This window comes from Thermobia domestica, chromosome 18, assembly GCF_964235325.1.
Source record: "Thermobia domestica chromosome 18, izTheDome1.hap1.1, whole genome shotgun sequence".
NCBI lineage: Eukaryota > Metazoa > Arthropoda > Insecta > Zygentoma > Lepismatidae > Thermobia > Thermobia domestica.
Window position 1 is genome coordinate 127,876,373 of NC_137471.1, and position 20,188 is coordinate 127,896,560.

At 34.2% G+C, this 20,188-nt stretch overlaps 1 protein-coding gene across 1 annotated transcript in view; it reads left to right on the plus strand.

The window, feature by feature from the left end:
* The window catches only part of LOC145675237 (uronyl 2-sulfotransferase homolog pip-like), a 100,918-nt gene that overhangs the window by 66,959 nt on the left and 13,771 nt on the right, over positions 1-20,188 (plus strand). Inside the window, exons 6-7 of the mRNA XM_081745620.1 lie at positions 3,751-3,907; positions 13,915-14,039. Of these exons, the coding sequence (XP_081601746.1) occupies positions 3,751-3,907; positions 13,915-14,039 (282 nt within the window). The remainder of the gene's footprint in view (positions 1-3,750; positions 3,908-13,914; positions 14,040-20,188) is intronic.

A 20,188-nucleotide genomic window follows, 5' to 3' on the forward strand; every position in this document is an offset into this window, starting at 1 on the left:
AAAATAATTCAACATGTATTTGAAAGTTTTTTTTTCACTTAACGTAGAAGAGAAGAAAAAAAAGGTTCATTAAAATGCCTTACGAGGTGTTTGAATTTCGTGAAGAACGCGAAATATTGTGCCACAGCACCACGTAGGAGCATTTGCTATATTGTGCAAGGCCGTATGCCGAGCAGATTGGGGATCTGGGGGCAAAGCCTCACCTAGACAAAGGCTAATATAATATACCTAGGTAATTTTATTGTTGTTGTAAGCATAACTATAATTATACTATGTTTCGTGGACCCCACACAAATATAGAGATAGATTAATTTTGTATTAATTTTTCTCACTGCTGTCCCGCAATTGTTATTCAAAATATAAATGATTACAGCAAATTGTACACTCTTTCGTTAAAAAGAATGTTATCGTCAATACAGTATTTTCTTTTGTGGAAGTACTGTGCCAGACAGTGCATCGCATATGTTGTGGTGACTGTGTGTGAAGTAAATCATGACACCGCCACGCCTCCGAAACGAAAGTATGTATTTAATTAAAATCTACAGAAAAAAATACTTCCATTACCAAAAAAGAAGTTCGGCTCCCAAAGTGGAATCTGGGACTCTTTTTTACACCCACCCCCTCCAGCCCCTGATTCACATGACTCCCATTCTTGAAAATTAAAATTCTGGTCACCTTAAAGCTACGCTCATCTTCGAGAAAGCGAACCGCCCCTCCCAAACGATCCTTCTGGATCCGCTAGTGGCTCCGTACTGATTTCCGTAGTAAAGATTCCATATATTTGTACAGTATACCGCTGTCCGGATAACGGTTTTTTCTCAGTGTATGTTTACAGTGAGAAAAATCTTTTCATTAACCATCCTATAATAGGTCTAGTACTCTTCAAGCTAAATAGACAAATAACTTAAAAGTGCATGATGGAAGAACTGTTGGAGTAAAGAAAGTTAACAAAATGGGTATATTCTGAGTAAATCTATAGACAGAATGTGTGCATCACAAACTCATATATTTTCAGATCAGGGATCCTTCTCTTTAGAGGTGAGCACTCTGCTACAATCTCAACATGCCTTCTTCTGATTTCTTTACCTCCATGCTATGCGTACCAAGAATTTTTAAAGAATTGAAGTTCATAAAATTATTTATACAATAATCAAGTAATTAGAATATGTTTATTGTATTCTTATACAATAGTCTGTGTGAACAAAGTAACTATAGTAATATTAAAAGAGTGAAAATGTAAGTTTCAAGAAGTGTAGAAAATTTTAAAGCTTATCGAAATTGTAAGTAAGTTTAAAATTAGATTAGATTTAAGTTTTATTTGCACCCCAGATGTCTCAAATACAGTCCAACAGCATACCAACATACAATGTACGTAATTTGGAAAAATAAAAATATAGATTTACATTTCTTTGCTAATTGTGAGTCGATCCTTAGCGTATCTAAAATATAGGCCTAGTAGTGTATGTTGCAATGGGTTCAATATCTCTAAATTAGTGTGAAGCGAAAGGTGAACTCGAAAAACTAATTCTAAAACAATAACATTAATATGTATTTACACATGTATACGGAGGAAATACGAACCTCCTCAAATTGTCTGAAGTAATACACTCCAAGATTTAGGTGATTATAAAAGCTCGTAACTTAGTTTAAGTATATGTAAGTTCCCATACTTCTGCCTGGTGGACTAATAGAAACAGTGAGAAAAGTAAATAATAAATGATGAAACAAGAATTCTGTGAGGAACCTTATTCATTGTCAGTCCGCTATCAAAGTCATATGAGGTAAACCTGAAGCTAACTCACAATCCCATCGCAGTGTTCACAGGTTTCCTTAAGAAAATTTCCAATGCTGGGCACAAAATTTTGCCTTTTCTTATCAAATTTTCCCTGTTTTTTTGAGTGCCCAATTCCTGACGGAAGGTATATGATAAGATTAATTTAGCTATATTAAAAGGAAGTACCAACCACATTTGTTTTATTCATTTGCTTTTTACTTCTATTTTTTGTTACTTTTTTCTTCACTTTTCTAAAACAAAAAAAAAAAAAAAAATACAAATACAAATACACGCAGCTAACAATGGGTGCAAATTATGCTATTTTCAACAGTCACATACAGGCAAATTATTGCTATTATATTGGTTTATTTTTGAACAAAGAAAAACTTAAGCATTTATATTGATTAGCCTGTTAGCGCTAGAATTTTCCTGGATTTTCACATTTTATCGGAAAAATCTCTTTTCCCCTTTTGCTAAATTTACCTATGAAATTTCGCTAGATTAAGGAAATTTCTCTTCAACTATGAACACTGTCCCATCGTTCAAAGAATTTTTGTTCTAGAAATTGACAAAATGCGGTTCAGTGAATATGGTTGCCACGTCAATTGCAGAAGTGAACATTTTCTCCAAACCACGAAACATACTACATATAATTTAGTCTTTGAACTTTACAGCAGTTTCTGACTGGGGAACATAGGGCCCCGGCATTTGGAGGGCCCAATCTTTCCTTCACATATAGTATGTAGGACCCTCACAAAGTGTACTATGTTTCATCTTCTTAAGTCTCGGAGGGGAGGGGGCTGTTCATCATAAAGCTGTCAGCTTTATTTACGCATTTTAATGGGGTCCCAGGGTGATGACCTGTTCTATTTCTTTCTGGTGTTGCAATAACTTGTCGAAAGACTAACAGAGGGCCCCAGCAGGACTTTATAAAAGTCTAATTTCGGCATTCATGAGGCCCCAATACATATTTAGATCCCAATGCACATGTTGGGGTCCCATTCTTCATATTCTTCATTCATGTTGTTACTAGGCCACAAACAAAGGACCCCAAAAAGGACTATAATACTGTTAGTTTCATTCCAATAGTGGGACCCCAAGACTACATTCAATGCTGGGGGGCACCGAACTCTGGGAACGGAACAAACTATGCTCCAACAGCCATGTTATATCTTACTTTCCATGCTCTATATGTAGGTATACCTATATTTAGAGAGGATCCCGGCAGGGCGGATTCCTACCCTCCTGGTCTGGCCAGTCCGAACCTGCCTTAAAGTCACATCAATCGATTTTAGACTCAACTTCACAGTATCCTTAGGCCTGCAACCTGATGAACTGTCAATGAGGTTAGTGAAATTGGGGTTGGAACTCAATCCCTTGGGCTTGCTTATCTTTAATTGCTATGTATTAAAGAGTTTAGCATAAATGAGAATCAAAGAACCCATCTCCCTTGTATTTCCGCTTGTAAGCAACTTCAACTCAATTTTTATCTTAACGTCAACATATCTCATTACCAGTGGCGTATTTACGATTTTGTTTCGGGGAGGCTTTGCTAACTTTCGGGGGGGGGGCTTTGCCTGAAAATGTGAAAATTCTGCAAGATATTTCATATACTTTACTATAGTAAGTAAGATTTCGGGGGGGGGAGCTTAAGCCCGGAAGCCCCCCTAAATACCCCACTGCTCATTACTCTCAACTTTCAACAGCAGTACAGTTTCTCATCATCCTTAACATATTTGTTAAAATTTCTATTTTTTTTTTTTTCCTTCGTCATGCTTCCACTTGTAATCATACTTAGTTTTGATTATGATTTCACCAAATACATGTTCAACGAATATTAAATGTTTGAGATCGATGAACAATGAAACTTATAGTTCAGAGCTATTTATGTTTAGTTTAGCCTCCCATGTGATATTGGTGGTGAAAATATACATATATATGCCTATAATTAATTATATTTTTATTTTATATTTAAGGTTTGGTCTTCCTCAACCAATTTACGTCAATTTAGTCCGAGATCCAGTGGAGAGAGTTATCTCGTGGTATTACTATGTAAGGGCTCCGTGGTACTACGTGGAAAGAAAGCAAGCTTTCCCCGATTTACCACTTCCAGATCCTCGATGGTTGAAAAAGGTAAGGCAATATGCAATTTGTAGTTCACTCTGAGAGTCTGGCACTAATTACTCGATCCCTGTTATAAATTTTAAAATTAACATAATAATGTTAGGGACTGTCAGCTCCATGATTCCTTGTGTTCGGAACAACACGTGCTGCGATGCATTGTTTTACATATATTTCACTTTTTTATATGTACATTTAAGCTTAAACGTGAGATTTTGCACAAATGTGGAGTATATTGTAAAGTTTTTCCTGTGCAGAAATAAGTAAAGCTTTGATAGAGTAAATTATAGTTTAGAATTGACTTTTACTACCGGTTTTATCATTTAAAATCTTTTTAAAAATATTTTACAAAAATTCTATAATGATGTAACTTTTTTTTTAAATATAAGATACATAAAGTTACCCACGGCCCTAGCAGCCTAGGGCAAAATCTCCACAGAGCTCCAAACCAAGATAGGCAAAGTAGATTAAAAATTCCCAGTGCTCCAAAGCAAACAGAGAGTTAAGAGTCACAGAGCTCCAAGCAAGCTAAATGACTAAGGTTAGAAATTCCGACAGAGCTCCGAGCAAGCTAAGAGGAAAAAAGAAAGCCTAGAGTTTTAAAGCAAACTAGAGGCTTTGGTTTGGGTATCTCCTAGAGCTCCGAGCAAGCTAAAAGAAGAATTAACCAACCTGGAAATATTGCTTTTATTTTGATTAAAGCCGTGACCGGTACAAACTTCTTACCACCCCGTTTATGACCGTTTTTTTTTTTTCAAATTTGTATCTAGTTCGAAGCAATTTCATCTAGTTCGAAGTATAGATTTAAAAAGTAACTTTTATTCTGTAAATCCAAAATTGTCATCTTTCACCATCTATCAACAATTAATATATTTTGAATATTTTGTTCATGTTCTTAGATAATTTTAAAGAGATGAGAGGGGCTGTATAAGGGAAATTTTGAAATTTACTTGTAAGGAATTTTATACGTTTATTGAGAGTGAAAAAGGCCTTCTTAAAGTAATTACTTGTAGTTGAAGTATAAGTATAAAGAATACATTTTATTTTCCAAATCCAAAATTGTCGCGTAAAGATTAATATACTTTAGTTCATCTGTTTCGATAATTTTAAAGAAGTGGCAGTTACTGGTAAATACAACAAAGTGATCAATGTCGATTTCAGTTTCTCATTTATATCACAGTGTAGACCCTATCTATTAAGCTTATTAATGAATGTACTAAGGGTATACAGAATACAGGTGCTAATGCACTTTTGTTCACGATAGTACATTTCCTTCCCATGGATGGGTCTGAACAGAGATACTTCACACTTAGACCTGCATCATAGGGAATTTTGAGGGGGTGCCAAATATTTTTTATTTTCCAGAGTTGGCAACCCTATATGTTTCCATGTGTTGTTGTGCCATCCAGATACGAAACCCCGGAATGAATTGTGAATAACCCTGTGTATAGTGTTTGCTATTCTACGAATACAAAAATGATGCATTCGCCGTACATAATGTGACGTGTTAGAATTAAGAAAGAAAGCATAATAGCTGAAGGGCAAGGTAAGGTCGTTGGCTGAGTGACTGCATCATAATATGTGGGACTTTCTCACGGCAGACAAAGCCTACGGAGACGGAGAAGAGAAAGGGTCATCCACTTCTAACAACGGATTGCACTTCTTTCCACTAAAAACATACACACACATACAAGTACATGTATATGTTTATGTATGGTGCTCGTTCCGTCACGAAGGGCGACATCCTTACGTTTTGAATGTAGTAGTATGCACAAAAAAAAAAAAAAAAAAAAAAAAAGTTAACTATTTACAACTTTCGTTCGAAGTCAATAAACTCACGGTGAGCTTTAAGGTGTTTATTATATTAGAACTTTATTATTATCGTATTGTTATTATTATTTGCCTTTACATCTGATCTAGCTAAATTGTTTCCTTTGCTAATGAAATGAAAATTTTAGTTTAACGTCCTAGGTTGTATCATTTAGGCCAAAGCAGTGATGACGTCAACTGAGTTCTTCGAGAGCAAGTGCGCGAGTAGATTTTTAAAAAGGGAGGCATTCTTTTGATATCGTAAAGCAATTTTTTATATTACTTGATCTGTATTACATGTCTGAAAGACAGAAGCAATAACCGGGAGCTTTAGCTCCCGCTGGTGTTATTACCATGGACTAAAGGAGATGAACGATTAAATTATTGTGAATTAATTAGTGGAATGAGAATGTGGGAGAAAATGGGAGAACCTCAAGAAAACTCACAGACACGATGCTGTCCGTCACAAATTTAACTGGCTTCTGATCATATTAGGGATCCCTAGTACGAGAAGTGAGAACTCTCTCTCTCTCTCTCTCAAGTGTTTTGGAACTTGTTTTGAAAAAATGCATGTTAGTGTGAAAGTGATTTATGCAGGAACTGTGAATCTTAAAGAAACAAGCACCAAGGAACGTAAATTGTTCGGTGGAGGTTTTTTTTTTTTTTTTTTTTTTTTTTTTTTTTTTTTTTTTTTTTTTTTAATCGTGACCGGAGGAGACTAAATTACCAAACGACAAACAGCCAATTTCTAAAACGTCTCACATGAAATAACTGTCTAGTTTATACACAGCTGTCTTGTAATATGAGAGCCGCGGTTTGCTTAAATTATTCAATTAAGATATTTTATGGTACATTATCTAGGTCAAGTGTTGTTGACATTGATTCTAACTAGTGATCTCTGCTCCTAGTTTCTGTATCAGTGCAAGTTCTTTGGTACGATTCTTGTTGGATATTTTAATTTTGTACAAACACGTCAATGTCGGAGATTCTCCAGTGAAAACTGTAACCTTTACATAACATGAATTTTACTTGCTTCTACAATTATTTTAAGAATCTCAGTAATTGAAGTGCTATGGCATTAATTCTCTCGTGTGCCGATATAGGATTGATCATGTTTGGTTAGTGGAAGAGGTTGAACGAAATAAGTTGCTGCTGAAACGATGACTTCTTGATAATTTGTCCTCAAATTGCGGGGATCAGGGAGGTTTTGGTCTTGTTGCTAATTGTACGGAGGCTGGTCAGATACGTATCAACCGTCACGATTTTGCTGAGGATAAAAATGATTCGTTTTTTATATAAACACGTAATAAATCGATAATAAAACATGTGCTTAACATCTCGAACAGAAAATTACGTCTTTAATTTTTCGTCACGTCGGTCGTGTGACCTGCATAACCCTCTTGACAGGTAACTGTCACGATTCCGCCAAAAAATTGAAAAAAAAAAAAACTTTGAAAGTAACTAGTTTTGTAACTGCAAATTAATCACAGATAGCTATCAGGTTTCTTGATAAACACTGAGACAAATGTGCTGGTAACAAAGAGTGATATTATAAAAGTGATACAACCAAAATAAGTCCAGGGTAAATTATGTTATCAAAGATACTAAAACAAGATCAATAACCATCAAAGAGAAGAATTAAGAACTAATATTAACATAGGATGTCGTTTCTTTTTATGAAACATCAATGTTCATTGTTAATAAAATGATATTGACAACGATTGTAATTGAAAAAATAAAAATCGAACTAAGGCATTAAGCAATTAGAATTAAATGCCATCTTGTGTGTTTCGCAGTACAATGTTCTCAATTAGTGAGGTCAACTCGTGGGAAAAATACTGTTTTGTGGGATTTTTTGACATTAACTTTTCGAACAGGAATAATAGGAATTTTCATCAAAATTGGCAGCATATATGGAATTTTTTATACAGGGTGTTTCGAAACAACACCAACAACGTTTGGGAGGTGATTCCTGACAATAAGATAAGATAAAAAGTATAGACTAACCTGGGTGCATAAATGCTTCCTTTCGGAGTTATAGTCTGCCGAAAACATGAAAACAAGAACTTTAATGGTTCATACCTCTGAAACTATAGGACCTGCCGTAGTCGGGTCAAGACTTCACTTAGGAACTAGTATGTGTCCTATCCAAATATCCATGTTTCAGAATCCTGTGGCAATCCGCAGCAGTTTTTATAGAGGGAGGTTGGCTATGGGCATATAATTTGAAGTACTCACCAACTACCTCTACAAAAATTGTTGCGGAAGTACCGCAGGATTGTGAAACTTGGATATTTGGATAGAGCACATACTAGTTCCTCAGTGAAGTCTTGACCGGACTATGGTAGGTTCCATAGTTTCCGAGCTATGGACCTTTAAAGTTCATTTTTTTTCATGTTTTCGGCAGCCTATAACTCCGAAAGGAAACATTTGTGCACCGAGGTTGGTCTATAATTTTTGTCTTAACTTGGGGTCAGGAAACCCCTCCCAAACATTGTTGTTCTTGTTTTCAAATACCCTAAATATATATTTCGTCAACGTCAACAAAATTCCCTATGAGCGGGAAGTGGGCTAATAACGCTTGAATAAACAATACGGCAAATCAAATTTTGTTGTTAGAAAGTGCATGTTAATGTGAAAGTAATTTATGCGGGAACTTGTGAATCTTTAAAAAAAAAAAAAAAAGCAAGGAACTAAATTGTTCTCTGTACTTAAAAAAAAAGGCACATGAACGGTGGAAAGTAAATTACCAAACGACAAACAGCCAATTTCTAAAACGTCCTACATGAAATAACTGGAGAATGAACTTCATCTAGTTTCACCACACTCAGTAGATTATGGCACAAAAGCGATATAGAAATACTAAATTCTGATAACAAAATGTACTCGTTTTCACCAACAATTTCAATAGTATATTTTTGTTAAGGAAAATAGTTATTAGGAGTTTAGAAGATGAGAATTTATGAATAATTCACTCAAATATTAAAGAAAGTAAGTGACATACAGTAGATTCAACTTTTATATTTTGTAAATTTTGTAAATTTTGCACTTAGTATATCGCATGGGAAATTTAAGAGCAAAATGGAAATTTCTGCATTCCGAGATGGGATTTTATAAGATTCCACGTTGGCATCACTGCTCTAAATCTGTAAAATTCAAGTACAAGCAAGATCCCAACAGGTGAACTGTCTTTATGATCTAGTTTTCAAGAATTCAACGTCCAGTTGTCACCTTAAACCGACATGGTCGAACATAGAATAATTTTATTTTTAGATTAGATAACAAGGAAACCCGTCAAAATTACTAAACAAGGATATCACATTATGGTAGCAGACAGTGTTCATTCTTCACTGATGATTTTTTCTGTTATGAGCAATTTGAACGTATAATAATAGACTCACTAATATTCCGATCAGTCACTTAGCGAACTTCTCAACAGAACACAGAATATTACCTGGCAAATATAATCTTAACTCTACCTTTAACCTTCAAAATCTTCAGCAATCCATCACCTCAATGGAAACGCTTGAGGCACGAGAAGAATTTTTGTCTGATCATTTCTCGGCATTCCATACAATTCGAAGACTCTAATGCTCGATTTAAGTTGTTCTCACGCCTTCCGGAACGCTGATCATTTGTGATATAAGGGTGAGAAAATTTTCGCTGAAATTAACACGGAGAAACGCTTGTTCAATTTGTCACTTAAAAGGTCAGCATCAGCCTTTAAAATACAGACTACATTTTTTATTATATCGATTTCAAAGTACGGAATAGTAAAGTTTTGAAATTATGTCTTTTTTAAAAAAGTATATGTGAATTGTGCAAAAATGTTGAAAAATTCAGCAAACAGTTCTATTCTTTTTAAAGATCTTTAAATGGCATCACGATTCCCATTCATTAAGCATCAAGACAAAAACATTTCACTTAGGAGTTCATTAAGACCTCATGTAAACCGAATTACAAATCCTATCTAAAAACATAATAGATGTTGTGAGAAAGAATACATCACTATTAAATAGGGACACTTTTCATAAGAGTTAAACACATATATATAAAATAAAATGAAGATGTAGATAGTAGGATCCCATGTTGTTGACTTTACCATGCAAAACATCAAAGAAGTGACGCTTTTCCTAAGTTTTGTTATATTGCGACTCGTGAGAACAACATTTAGTGCAGCGAAAGTGTATGAATCCACTTTTCTTCAGAAACAAAGGCATATGTCACAAGGCCGTCGAGTACGTGATTTAAAGAGCGAGGGAAATTGACAAAGTAGGAAGAAAAGCGTGGGGTTCTCATCGTTTAAAGAAAAGAAATAATCGTAAGTGTTGTGGGAAAAGTATGACTTGAGAACGATGTCACACGCAGAACGATGTACAGAAACAAGCATAAATGAAGAAAATTGCTCGGTGACAAACAATACAAAACACGTGTATCAGATGATGTCACACGTAATATTATAGAAGCTGGAGATTGCATTACTGTCAAAATTTCATCAGAGATACAAGTTTGGTTGTGTATAATATTGTTCGACAGTTCACTCTCAGTTTTCTCATTCCATCTTTCAATGGGTGTGGGAAAATTGGTGAAGATGATGAAGAGAAGATAAAAGGGTAAACACCGATATAGGAAAAGAATTTTGCATTCACATCAACAACAACAAAAGGAAAGGGACTAATGAAAACGAAATTAAATTTTAATAATAATAATAATAATAATAATAATAATAATAATAATAATAATAATAATAATAATAATAATAATAATAATAATAATAATAATAATAATGGAATTAATTATTTATTTATGGAATTATTTATTTATTGAAACAGAACACAACGGGTATTATACCGAATTACAGTGTTCATCTTTCATGAAATAATATATTTACAATTTTCCTTTTAAACCTTGTGAGGCAATCAGCGTAAATATCTATATTATTTGTCATTTTTAAGAGTCTGTTGTAGGTTGCACTAATCCTCCATGTTGGCGACTTATTTAGGATATTAGTCCTTGCTTTTGCACAATAAAAGAAGTTATAGTTTTCTGGACGTGTTTTTCTACATGGAACGTTTATTTGAAAGCTCGAAAGCAATTCGTTGCAGTCTAGCTTACTATTAAGTACCTTGCATAAAAATATCATGTCAGATAACGTTCTTCTTTGTTTGAGGGTTAGAGTTTCAAAATTCCTATTTAATGAATTAGAGTTTTCAGTTCTTGGGAAAATGTTTGTTTCCTTATATACAAATAATAATAATACTGTTGAACTTCGAATAATTGTTTTAATAACTAATTCATATCTTGAAAGCAAAAAATTTGCATATTCGAATAATAGTGGAATATTCGAATTATTTTAATAGCGCTAAAAGGAAGAAAGCAACCTTCATCCTGATTCTGGTAACTAATGAAAGTTGATTCTCGTAAGTCGCAAAAGGTTCAGCGTCGCAGGAACAAAACTTTCTATTGAATCCTATCCTGTAACAAGCCAATCCACTCTTATTTATTATTAGAGGCACGGTGGCTCAATGGTAGAGCGCTTGCCTCTGATGCGTGGAGTCCCTGGTTCGATACCCGGCAAAGTAAGTTTGTGGTGGACAAAATCGCGTCCGTGGATTTTCTCGGAGTACTCCCGTTTCCTCACACATTTTCATTCCTCAACTCTTCCATCATCATACACTTGCCTAAATCATCGTCTCCCTTAGCCTAAAAGGGCATAATCGTGGGACGTGAAACTGAAATATTTCATTTTTATTTATTATTATCCTTCACCGCTGACTGGCGCGCACACTTTTGGCGAACGGGATTCCGGGTTCGATTCGCAGTGGGGGTGTCTGAACACTTGAATGTATTACAATAGTTCAGATTCCACCTTAAACTCTAGGCTCGTGTCTCATATAGCCTCGGTGCTAAAAAGAAACGAACGCTAGGCTTCAACAAACAAACAGTCTTGTTTGTTATTACCTGCCTCTCTGAAAACTTCCTTGATGTAATCTCTTTATGGTGGCATAGTCTTATAATCCATGAGAATTCAATAATTATAGATATCACAAGAGGCACTGAAAGAACTTTCGTTATGTATTTCATCAGATGAAGAAGGGGAGGTTTTACTTCCTTATGCAGCAGCGAGATTATGAAGGACGAAGCCGAGATAATGTGGTGGGAAACGAACTTTACACGCAAACTCCAGCAGAATGAAACTCCGTTTGTGGTTCAGCTCTCTTATTAGTAATAGCTAGACTATGTCCTTCATGATCTCGCTGCTGCATAAGGACGTAAAACTCAAAATCCTTCATGGTCTCCTCCGAACATCTCTGTCTGTAACATAGGAATACTCATACCACACGTATTATCTATACAAGGATCACCTTATGCTCATTTTAGACGTCTCCATTTTAGTATTCACATATATTAGGTGTGAACTGCAACTACTGTTAAGTTCAGCGTTGAATAGTTTTCTAAATTACCCGTGTGCTCTTTTCTTTTCACGCCAACTTGATAAGCTGTAATTTCCCTGATGAGCCCATCCCTTTACATTTCTTTGATGTTTTTATTTCTTTTATTCCTGTTTTTATCCTCCTCGTCCCCCATCTTGACGCTTCACAGGCAGTGATATGGCGTGGAAAATCAACGCCCGGTGTGAGAGTGTACACGGCGCCGAAGTACATATGAGCGAGGTTGACAGAGCGAAACGCCACCATGGTTGGTGCAAAGGGTAAAAAATTTTCAAAAATAAACCCTGCTTTTCCTTGATTTTGAGCACTTTTCATTACTTTTTCGTTCCATTTTATATATGTGCACATGCATTTTCCTAACATGAGTAATATTTTCCTCTCTTTATTTTCTTTCCTTCTTTTGTTTTTTTCCTGCAGAATTTTGCGTCCCCATTACTTCAGTGCCCTCATCCTGTTGGCCTCCCCACTTCTACGGCTATTCTGTTCTTTTGTTTCGTCTCCTTCCAACTTCTACCACATCTCTCTTCTCTATCTGAAGTATCTAACGAAAGTTACTTCAGTGTACCTCTTGTAATGTCTGTAATTAACAAATTCTCATTATTTTATGGTAAGTAATTTATATTTATCTCATTGTAATATATATTTATACAGGGTAATTAAAAAAAAACAGGAAATTTTGAAAATTAAATAATTCCATGTACAAGTTTTTTTTTAAAAAATATTTATCTCATTTTATAGTAAAAAGAATGCCATTTTAGAATACACACAGTACAATTTTAGTAACCGGTGGCCACTGGCTAACTGGACACCAGTTTGGCCAGTGGCCACCGGTAACTATTTGGTACCAAAATGATCACCATCCTCTTAGGTATTGATATTATCTCCCTATGACTTAAGGTTCCCAAGATATGGCTCCTTAAATCTCCCGAAATCAGAACTATTTTGGCCAATATCTCGAGAACGGCAAGTCATAGAGAGGTAATATTGGTGTTGATCAATATCTAAGACAATGGTGATCATATTGGTACCAAAGAGTAACCGGTTACTAAACTTGCACTGTATGTATTTTAAAATAGCATTATATTTACTATTGAATGAGATGAATATTTACAAAAAAAATAAACTTGTTTTCATGAAACTATTTAATTTTGAAAATTTCCCATATTTTTAAAATCACCCTGTATAAATAGTAAATAATATTTATAGTAAATAATATTTATAGTAAATAATAATTTATATGTTAATTTCACTGTATGTTTTCTAAAAAGGCAGAACTAACAGTAATGAGGATCATCTCTGCACATCCTCTGCTACCGTAAATACTCTTTGGCAGTCATAATATTTCCCGTGAGATGTAATGCGAGGGAAGTTTTTTATCTCCACATATGTCTGTCTCTTTGGCAATAATGCTATACCAAAAGATACTCAATTCACTCTTAACTATTTTGTTTTTCTTCAATTTTTGTTGTACAAATAATAATAATAATAATAATAATAATAATAATAATAATAATAATAATAATAATAATAATAATAATAATAATAATAATAATAATAATAATAGACCCGAATAAATTGTGAAAAATTTTATTCGATTTGACTTCGAGTTATATTTGTGATAATTTATTTGTCTATTCTAATTAAGTGTATATATTTTATTATTTTTAAAGGTTAATTTCTAGTATTTACTTTTTCTTCTAGCTTTTACTTTTATCCAATGAGAACTAATATATTTTGTGTTTCTTTTTTCTTTCACAGGATTTTGAGACCTGCGTATTTAGAGGAGATCGTGAGTGTCGCTACATTGAGGGAGAAACTCACGAAGGCATAGGAGATCATCGTCGACAAACACTCTTCTTCTGTGGTCATAGTGATGAATGCACGTAAGCATCGATCCGAATGTTATTCCAATAGCCTTCCATAAGCAAAGCCGCATTCAAAAATGGGGTTCTCAATTTTCTATTTCAATCATTTCTGATTGTATTGATCAGTTAGAGTACAATATTAATATCATATACATAGAATTATTCAAAAGTATTAGTGCAAGCAGAATTTTGTTTAGAACAAAGTTATTCTAATAACTAGCAGAATGCTCATTCTTCGCATGAAAAATATCAAATTTATGGAAAATATTTGAGACATATGACACAAATGTTTCTGGCTTCAAAATATTTGTTGACACAAGTTCGATTTCACTGAAGTTAGGTAAACGGTCGTCTCTGTTTCTCCCTTCAATAGTTACATTTTGTAAAATCTCATCTTGTTATCAATTTATAATACATGGAAAATATTCATACAAAATTTGAAGCTTCTATGGTGGTAATTTCGAAAAAGTAGAGAATAGAAAAAAAAAGCCCTTTCAGGTCTACCACCTCGCAACTCTCCTCTTTTCTGCAGCCTAAGATATAAGTTGGTAATTACTGAAAAATATATACCGGGTGTTTCAAAACAACATCGACAACGTTTCGGAGATGATTCCTGACACCAAGATAAGACGAAAAGTATAGACCAACCTTAGTGCACAAATGTTTCCTTTCAGAGTTATAGGCTGCCGAAAACATAAAGAAAAAAGAACTTTAAAGGTCCATAGCTCCAATACTATGGCACCTAACATAGTCAGGTCAAGACTATTTAGAAACTAGTATGTGCTCTATCAAAATATCCATGTTTCAGAATCCTATGGTACTTCTACAACAATTTTTATAGAGGTAGTTGGTGAGTACTTCAAATTATATGCCCGTAGTCAAACTTCTTCTATAAAAATTGTTGCGTAAGTACCTTAGGATTCTGAAACATGTATTTTTAGATAGCGCACATATTAGTTCCTCAGTGAAGTCTTGACTTGACTACAGTAAGTCCCATACTTTTGGAGATATGAACCTTTAAAGTTCATCTTTTCATGTTTTCGGCAGCCTACAACTCCGAAAGAAGCATTTGTAAACCCAGGTCGGTCTATACTTTTCGTTTTATCTTGGTATCAGGAATAACCTCCCAAACGTTGTTGGTGTTGTTTTGAAACACCCTTGTGTGTGTGTATATATATATATCAAGCTCCCTATTCCTACCTTTTAGGTGTCTCATTCCGAAAAATCCGGTTGTTTTATCTAGAGCCTCTCATGCAAGGGGAATATTTATACAAAATTTCAAGTTTGATTTTAACTGCTCGCTGAGCAAAACAATACGTTTATTGTATATATATATATATATATATATATATATATATATAAAAAGCAGTTTCGGCAACTATCCACTTAGCTTTATCAGACACTCTGAATACACACGTAGTGACAGATTTAATATATAAGGGACAGCGAAAAATTTTTGAATTCTGAAATTCATGAACAGTGGAATAAGTTATTAAGGAGCCTTAAAGATTAATTAAGTTAATTGTACAGGTTCATTTTTATAAATTTAGTATTATTTATTCATTGTTATTTATTTGTTTATTGTTTATATTATACTATTAGTATTCATATTTTAAGAAGTTAGTTGTAAAGCTTCTTTTGTTAATTAGATTAGGCCTAGTTATTGGAAATGATTGTGTATGTGTCAACAAAGGGGGAAGGGGAATAACGTCTGTTCTTTCGTTTTTATTTATTTATTTACGTATTTATTGTGTGATGTAAGGGGATTGACTGTTGTAGCTTTGAGTAACCAATCAGAATTTAGGGATTTTATTTCGTTGTTTCTTATATATAAAATCTGTTACTACCAGTGTATTCATAGTGTCTGATGAAGCGAAGTAAATAGTTGGCGAAACTGTTACATGTTAATATTTTTTTTACAATAAATGTATGGTTTTGCTCGGTGAGTAATTTAAATCAAATTTAAGTCTATAAGAAGCAAAGCTTGGACAATGGAAAACATTATAACTAAAATTTCAAGATTTCCGTAGATTTTTGGTGAATGAAGAGTAGATTTACTCTTTTATATGTATCCATTATGCATGTCGATCAACATTGAATTAAAAGTATTCCGTTTTGCATTGGCCAAAAAAGTCTTGGGTTAAGTTTAGAGTTGCCTCTCCATTCTTTACAAAAAATTTAGGAAAATTTACAGAAGAAATGAGTAAGAAATAATGATTTGGAGTTCTTATGTGATGTTTAGGTTTGTAAATTTGGCAGTAAAGTTTGGCAGTAAAGTTATGTTTAATACGAAAAAAAATATGGCACTATTTGCGAGACGCGGAAACTTTCGATGATTAAGCAGCATGGTAGTCGTGTAGGATGGCGAATCGGTGCGTTGAATGTGATATTTCCGCATTGAGTTTTACAAAATTACATAAGAATAATGAAGATAATCTATTAAATTTTTATGAGAACCATGGATTACTGAATTTAAATGATAATTGAAGCTTCTATGAAAACCGGGTCTGGTCACTATTCTAATCTAACTGAAGTCTTGCCGAGTAATCTAACCTAACCTAACCTAGCCTAGCCTAACCTAACAATTTTTAATATTTTAACTTTTTTTTTTAACTGGAGGGGCAACTCTAAACTTAAGCCAAAGTCTTTAATATTATAGAAAGAAATTGTAGCAATAACTGTAATGGACACTATATACAAAATAATATATAAGCTATAAAATATACAAAATAATGAAAGAAATGTAGTTTTTAACGGGTATTAACCTTACTTTAAGGAAAGAGCATTGTTTTTTATTTTTTATATTTATTTATTTTTTTTATTCATTTCCATGACTGTGTCACACTTCGAAAGTACAACTTGATGTGCTGTTTGCTTATAACTGTATTAGACTAGATTAACTATCCCGCATCTTTTTAGCCTTTCAATTTGGATTAAAGCTACGATATACAGATCATATTATGTGGATTCCAGATTAAATTGTAGATGCACAACTTCCATAGCCTCGGTATTGAAAAGAGAGAAAATTATAAATCTAGAACAAGGATGGCCAACCTTTTAAGTTTCACGGCTACTTTTTTTCCTTAGAAATCATTAGCAGTTTACCTATCTTAATATAGACTGTACATTATTCTAGCTACATACTGAGACCGCAATGGCTCAATGGTATAGCGTTCACCTCCTGTGTGTGGGGTCCCTGGTACGATCCCAGCTCGAGCCAAGTGGGCTTTGTGGTGCACCGTGTGCGTGAGTTTTCTTGGGGTTCTCCCGTTTCCACCTACTTTCTTCATTCCACCATTGCATTCATTTCTCATCATCGCTGTCTCCTTTAGCCTACACGGAATAACAGTGGGACGTACAAGTGAAACATTTAATTTCTGACTTGCTTTCTTGGCACCCTCCGATAGCAAATTTCAGTTTGATGACTTCGTTCGTATTTCACGACAAAAATATTTTCGAATATCTACGTTAAATGTTTTCATGGTTATTCCTCACCTTCCATTCACTATGATAGTGGTAAGTGTTTAGAGTTTTGTGCACGCTCCTTGGAAGACTCATTGTAACTAAAGACTTCTAAAAAAATACTAGTGGGAATTCACTGCCAAAACAATAACCAGCGGAAGAATGCACTGTAATGTCTATACATTGTAGCAAAGTCAGCTCAACTGTTTGTGACACATTTAATCTACATGTCATTTTCTGCTAGCATATATAATCACATCGAGTCCAGTCTATGGACTGCAAACTTTTGAGATGCATCGATGTTGTCATTTTTGAAAGCCATTCTAAAGTGTTCCAGACGATTTACGAATAAGCTACATGTTACATTCTTTGGAGAGTAACTGCCAATTAGTTCACTAGAGGTGTTGCATACAAAGTCATCAGTTCAGTAGCCAGCTAGGGGAAAATTGTAAAGAAATAACAGGGAACAACACAGACAGTCAGACGCAAACTACCGCGGGTTATCTCTCACGCCTTGGCAGATGACTAGTAAGCTGTGGTTGACATGTTGACCATCCCTAATGTAGAGTAATTTAAATATGTTATTTATATGATACGAATGCTCTTGATTTCATAGTAGAAAAATATGCATTTTATCTTTCATGAGTTTACATGTTAAGGTATTTATTTATTGAAAGAAAGTAATTAACGTAACTAAGAATAATCTAGAAACGCAATTACTTTAAAAGATTACATTTCAAGTTCAATAAAATCATACAAATAAATAGTAAAAAAAATTGTCTTCCTACATAAAAATTTGAATTGCCATAGAATATATGAATTGCATTAATATGCTAACGTAATTACAACAAAGTTTAGGAGAAAGCGTAACTAAACAAAGTGCATGGTGAAGAAGACAAATTTCCTCTTCAGAATGTACAGAAACTAGATCATTTTGTGTCCAAAATAATTTTGATCACTTTCATTTCATATAAAAGTAAAATAAAAGCTCAGGATATGCTTTGGTCTTTAAGCACGTCTTCTACCACAAAGCACTGTGGGAAAAAAACATTGCATAAATGTAAACAATCAGAAAGTAAATAGAAAAGAAAGGATTGCTAATTGGCTGAAACTTATTATCATTTAAGGCATGATACCGTTTCTAATCCGTTACTTTAACTACGTGGAATCTTCTTCGATTTCCTTGTAATTGTGTTGCAAATGAGGACATTACGAAACAGGCAAACACAATACATATGTTTAGCTTCAGTTTTGTATTCTCACACGAAGCTTCGTCGTATCCTACTTCAGAATAAATTCTTTTCAACAATGTATTTTTAACTTACTTTCCGCAACCTGATTTCTAACATGCTATTGGTATTTCTTCATCATAATCGGTATTCTGTCATTCTTGGCAGGTCATTCGCCGCAAATGAGAAGCTTCTATGGTCCAAAGTTTTCAACTAATCTCTTCGTCTTTATGTACAATTTTTCTGCTTTGATACCATCCATCAATTGTAGCCTTTCTTGCCCCATTCCCTCTCTTTCCTGCCATTATACCTTCTAATACATCCTTTATGATACAGTTCCTTCTTAGCTAATATCCCAAACAGTTTTTCTTTCTCTTCTCAATAATGCCTAAAATTGTTTTTTTCTTCCCCACCATTTCTAACACACTCTCATTCGTCTTCCGCTCGACCCACCTAATTCACTCCATTCTTCTCCACAGCCATATTTCAAAGGCTTTCAGTAGTGTTTCACTAATTTTGCGTAATGTCCATGTCTCTTCCCATGCAGTACAATACTCCACACGAAGCATTTTATGAGTTCTTTCTCGACTCTTTATCCAAGGTCCCATAAAATAGTATTTTCTTCTAAAGACTTCTTTCGTCATTCCTATCCTTGCTTTTACTCCATTTTGTGTCATCACTATAAGAATACCACCCAGGTATTAAAAACTAGTCACCTGCTTCGTTTTCTTCCCTCCTACTTCTATACTGACCCCTTCGTTCCAATCACCATGACTTTTGTCTTTCTAACATTTATTTTTATCCCATATTCGCCACAGCCCTCCCTCATATTTTATCCCATATTCGCCACAGCCCTCCCTCATATTTTCTAATATGTTGTTGATTTCCTTTTCAGATTCTGCAACAAGCGCCATATCATATGTAAACCGTAAACACCTAATCATTCCACCTTCTACCGAAATGTCATCTTCGTTATGTAGGCTCTTTTTCACTGTCTCTTCTAGATAGATATTAAATAATGTTGGCGAGAGACAGCATCCTTGTCGAGCTTTCCTTCTAATTCCACTATCCTCTGTCATTTCCTTTCCTATTCTAACACTTACTTGTTAGGTCATATATAAGTTTCTTATGAGTATTCAATCTTTCCATTCCAACCCAACTTTCTTTAGAACTCCCAACAACAATTTCCAATTCACGCTGTCAAAAGCCTTTTCTAAATCAATAAATACATAAACACCTCTTTCCTTTTTTCCTATAAACCTTTTACCTATTACCCTTAATAATCCAATTTTATCTCTTGTGCCCTTACTTCTCCTGAATCCTAACTGTTCCTTCTCAACTTTTTCGTTTCCTTTTGCATACAGCCTTCTGTTCAGTATTCGAAGCTTTTTTTTTTTTTTTTTTTTTTTTTTTTTTTTTTTTTTATACATACTATGCGAGGCTAATAGTTCTATAATCCTCACATCTTTCTGGGAT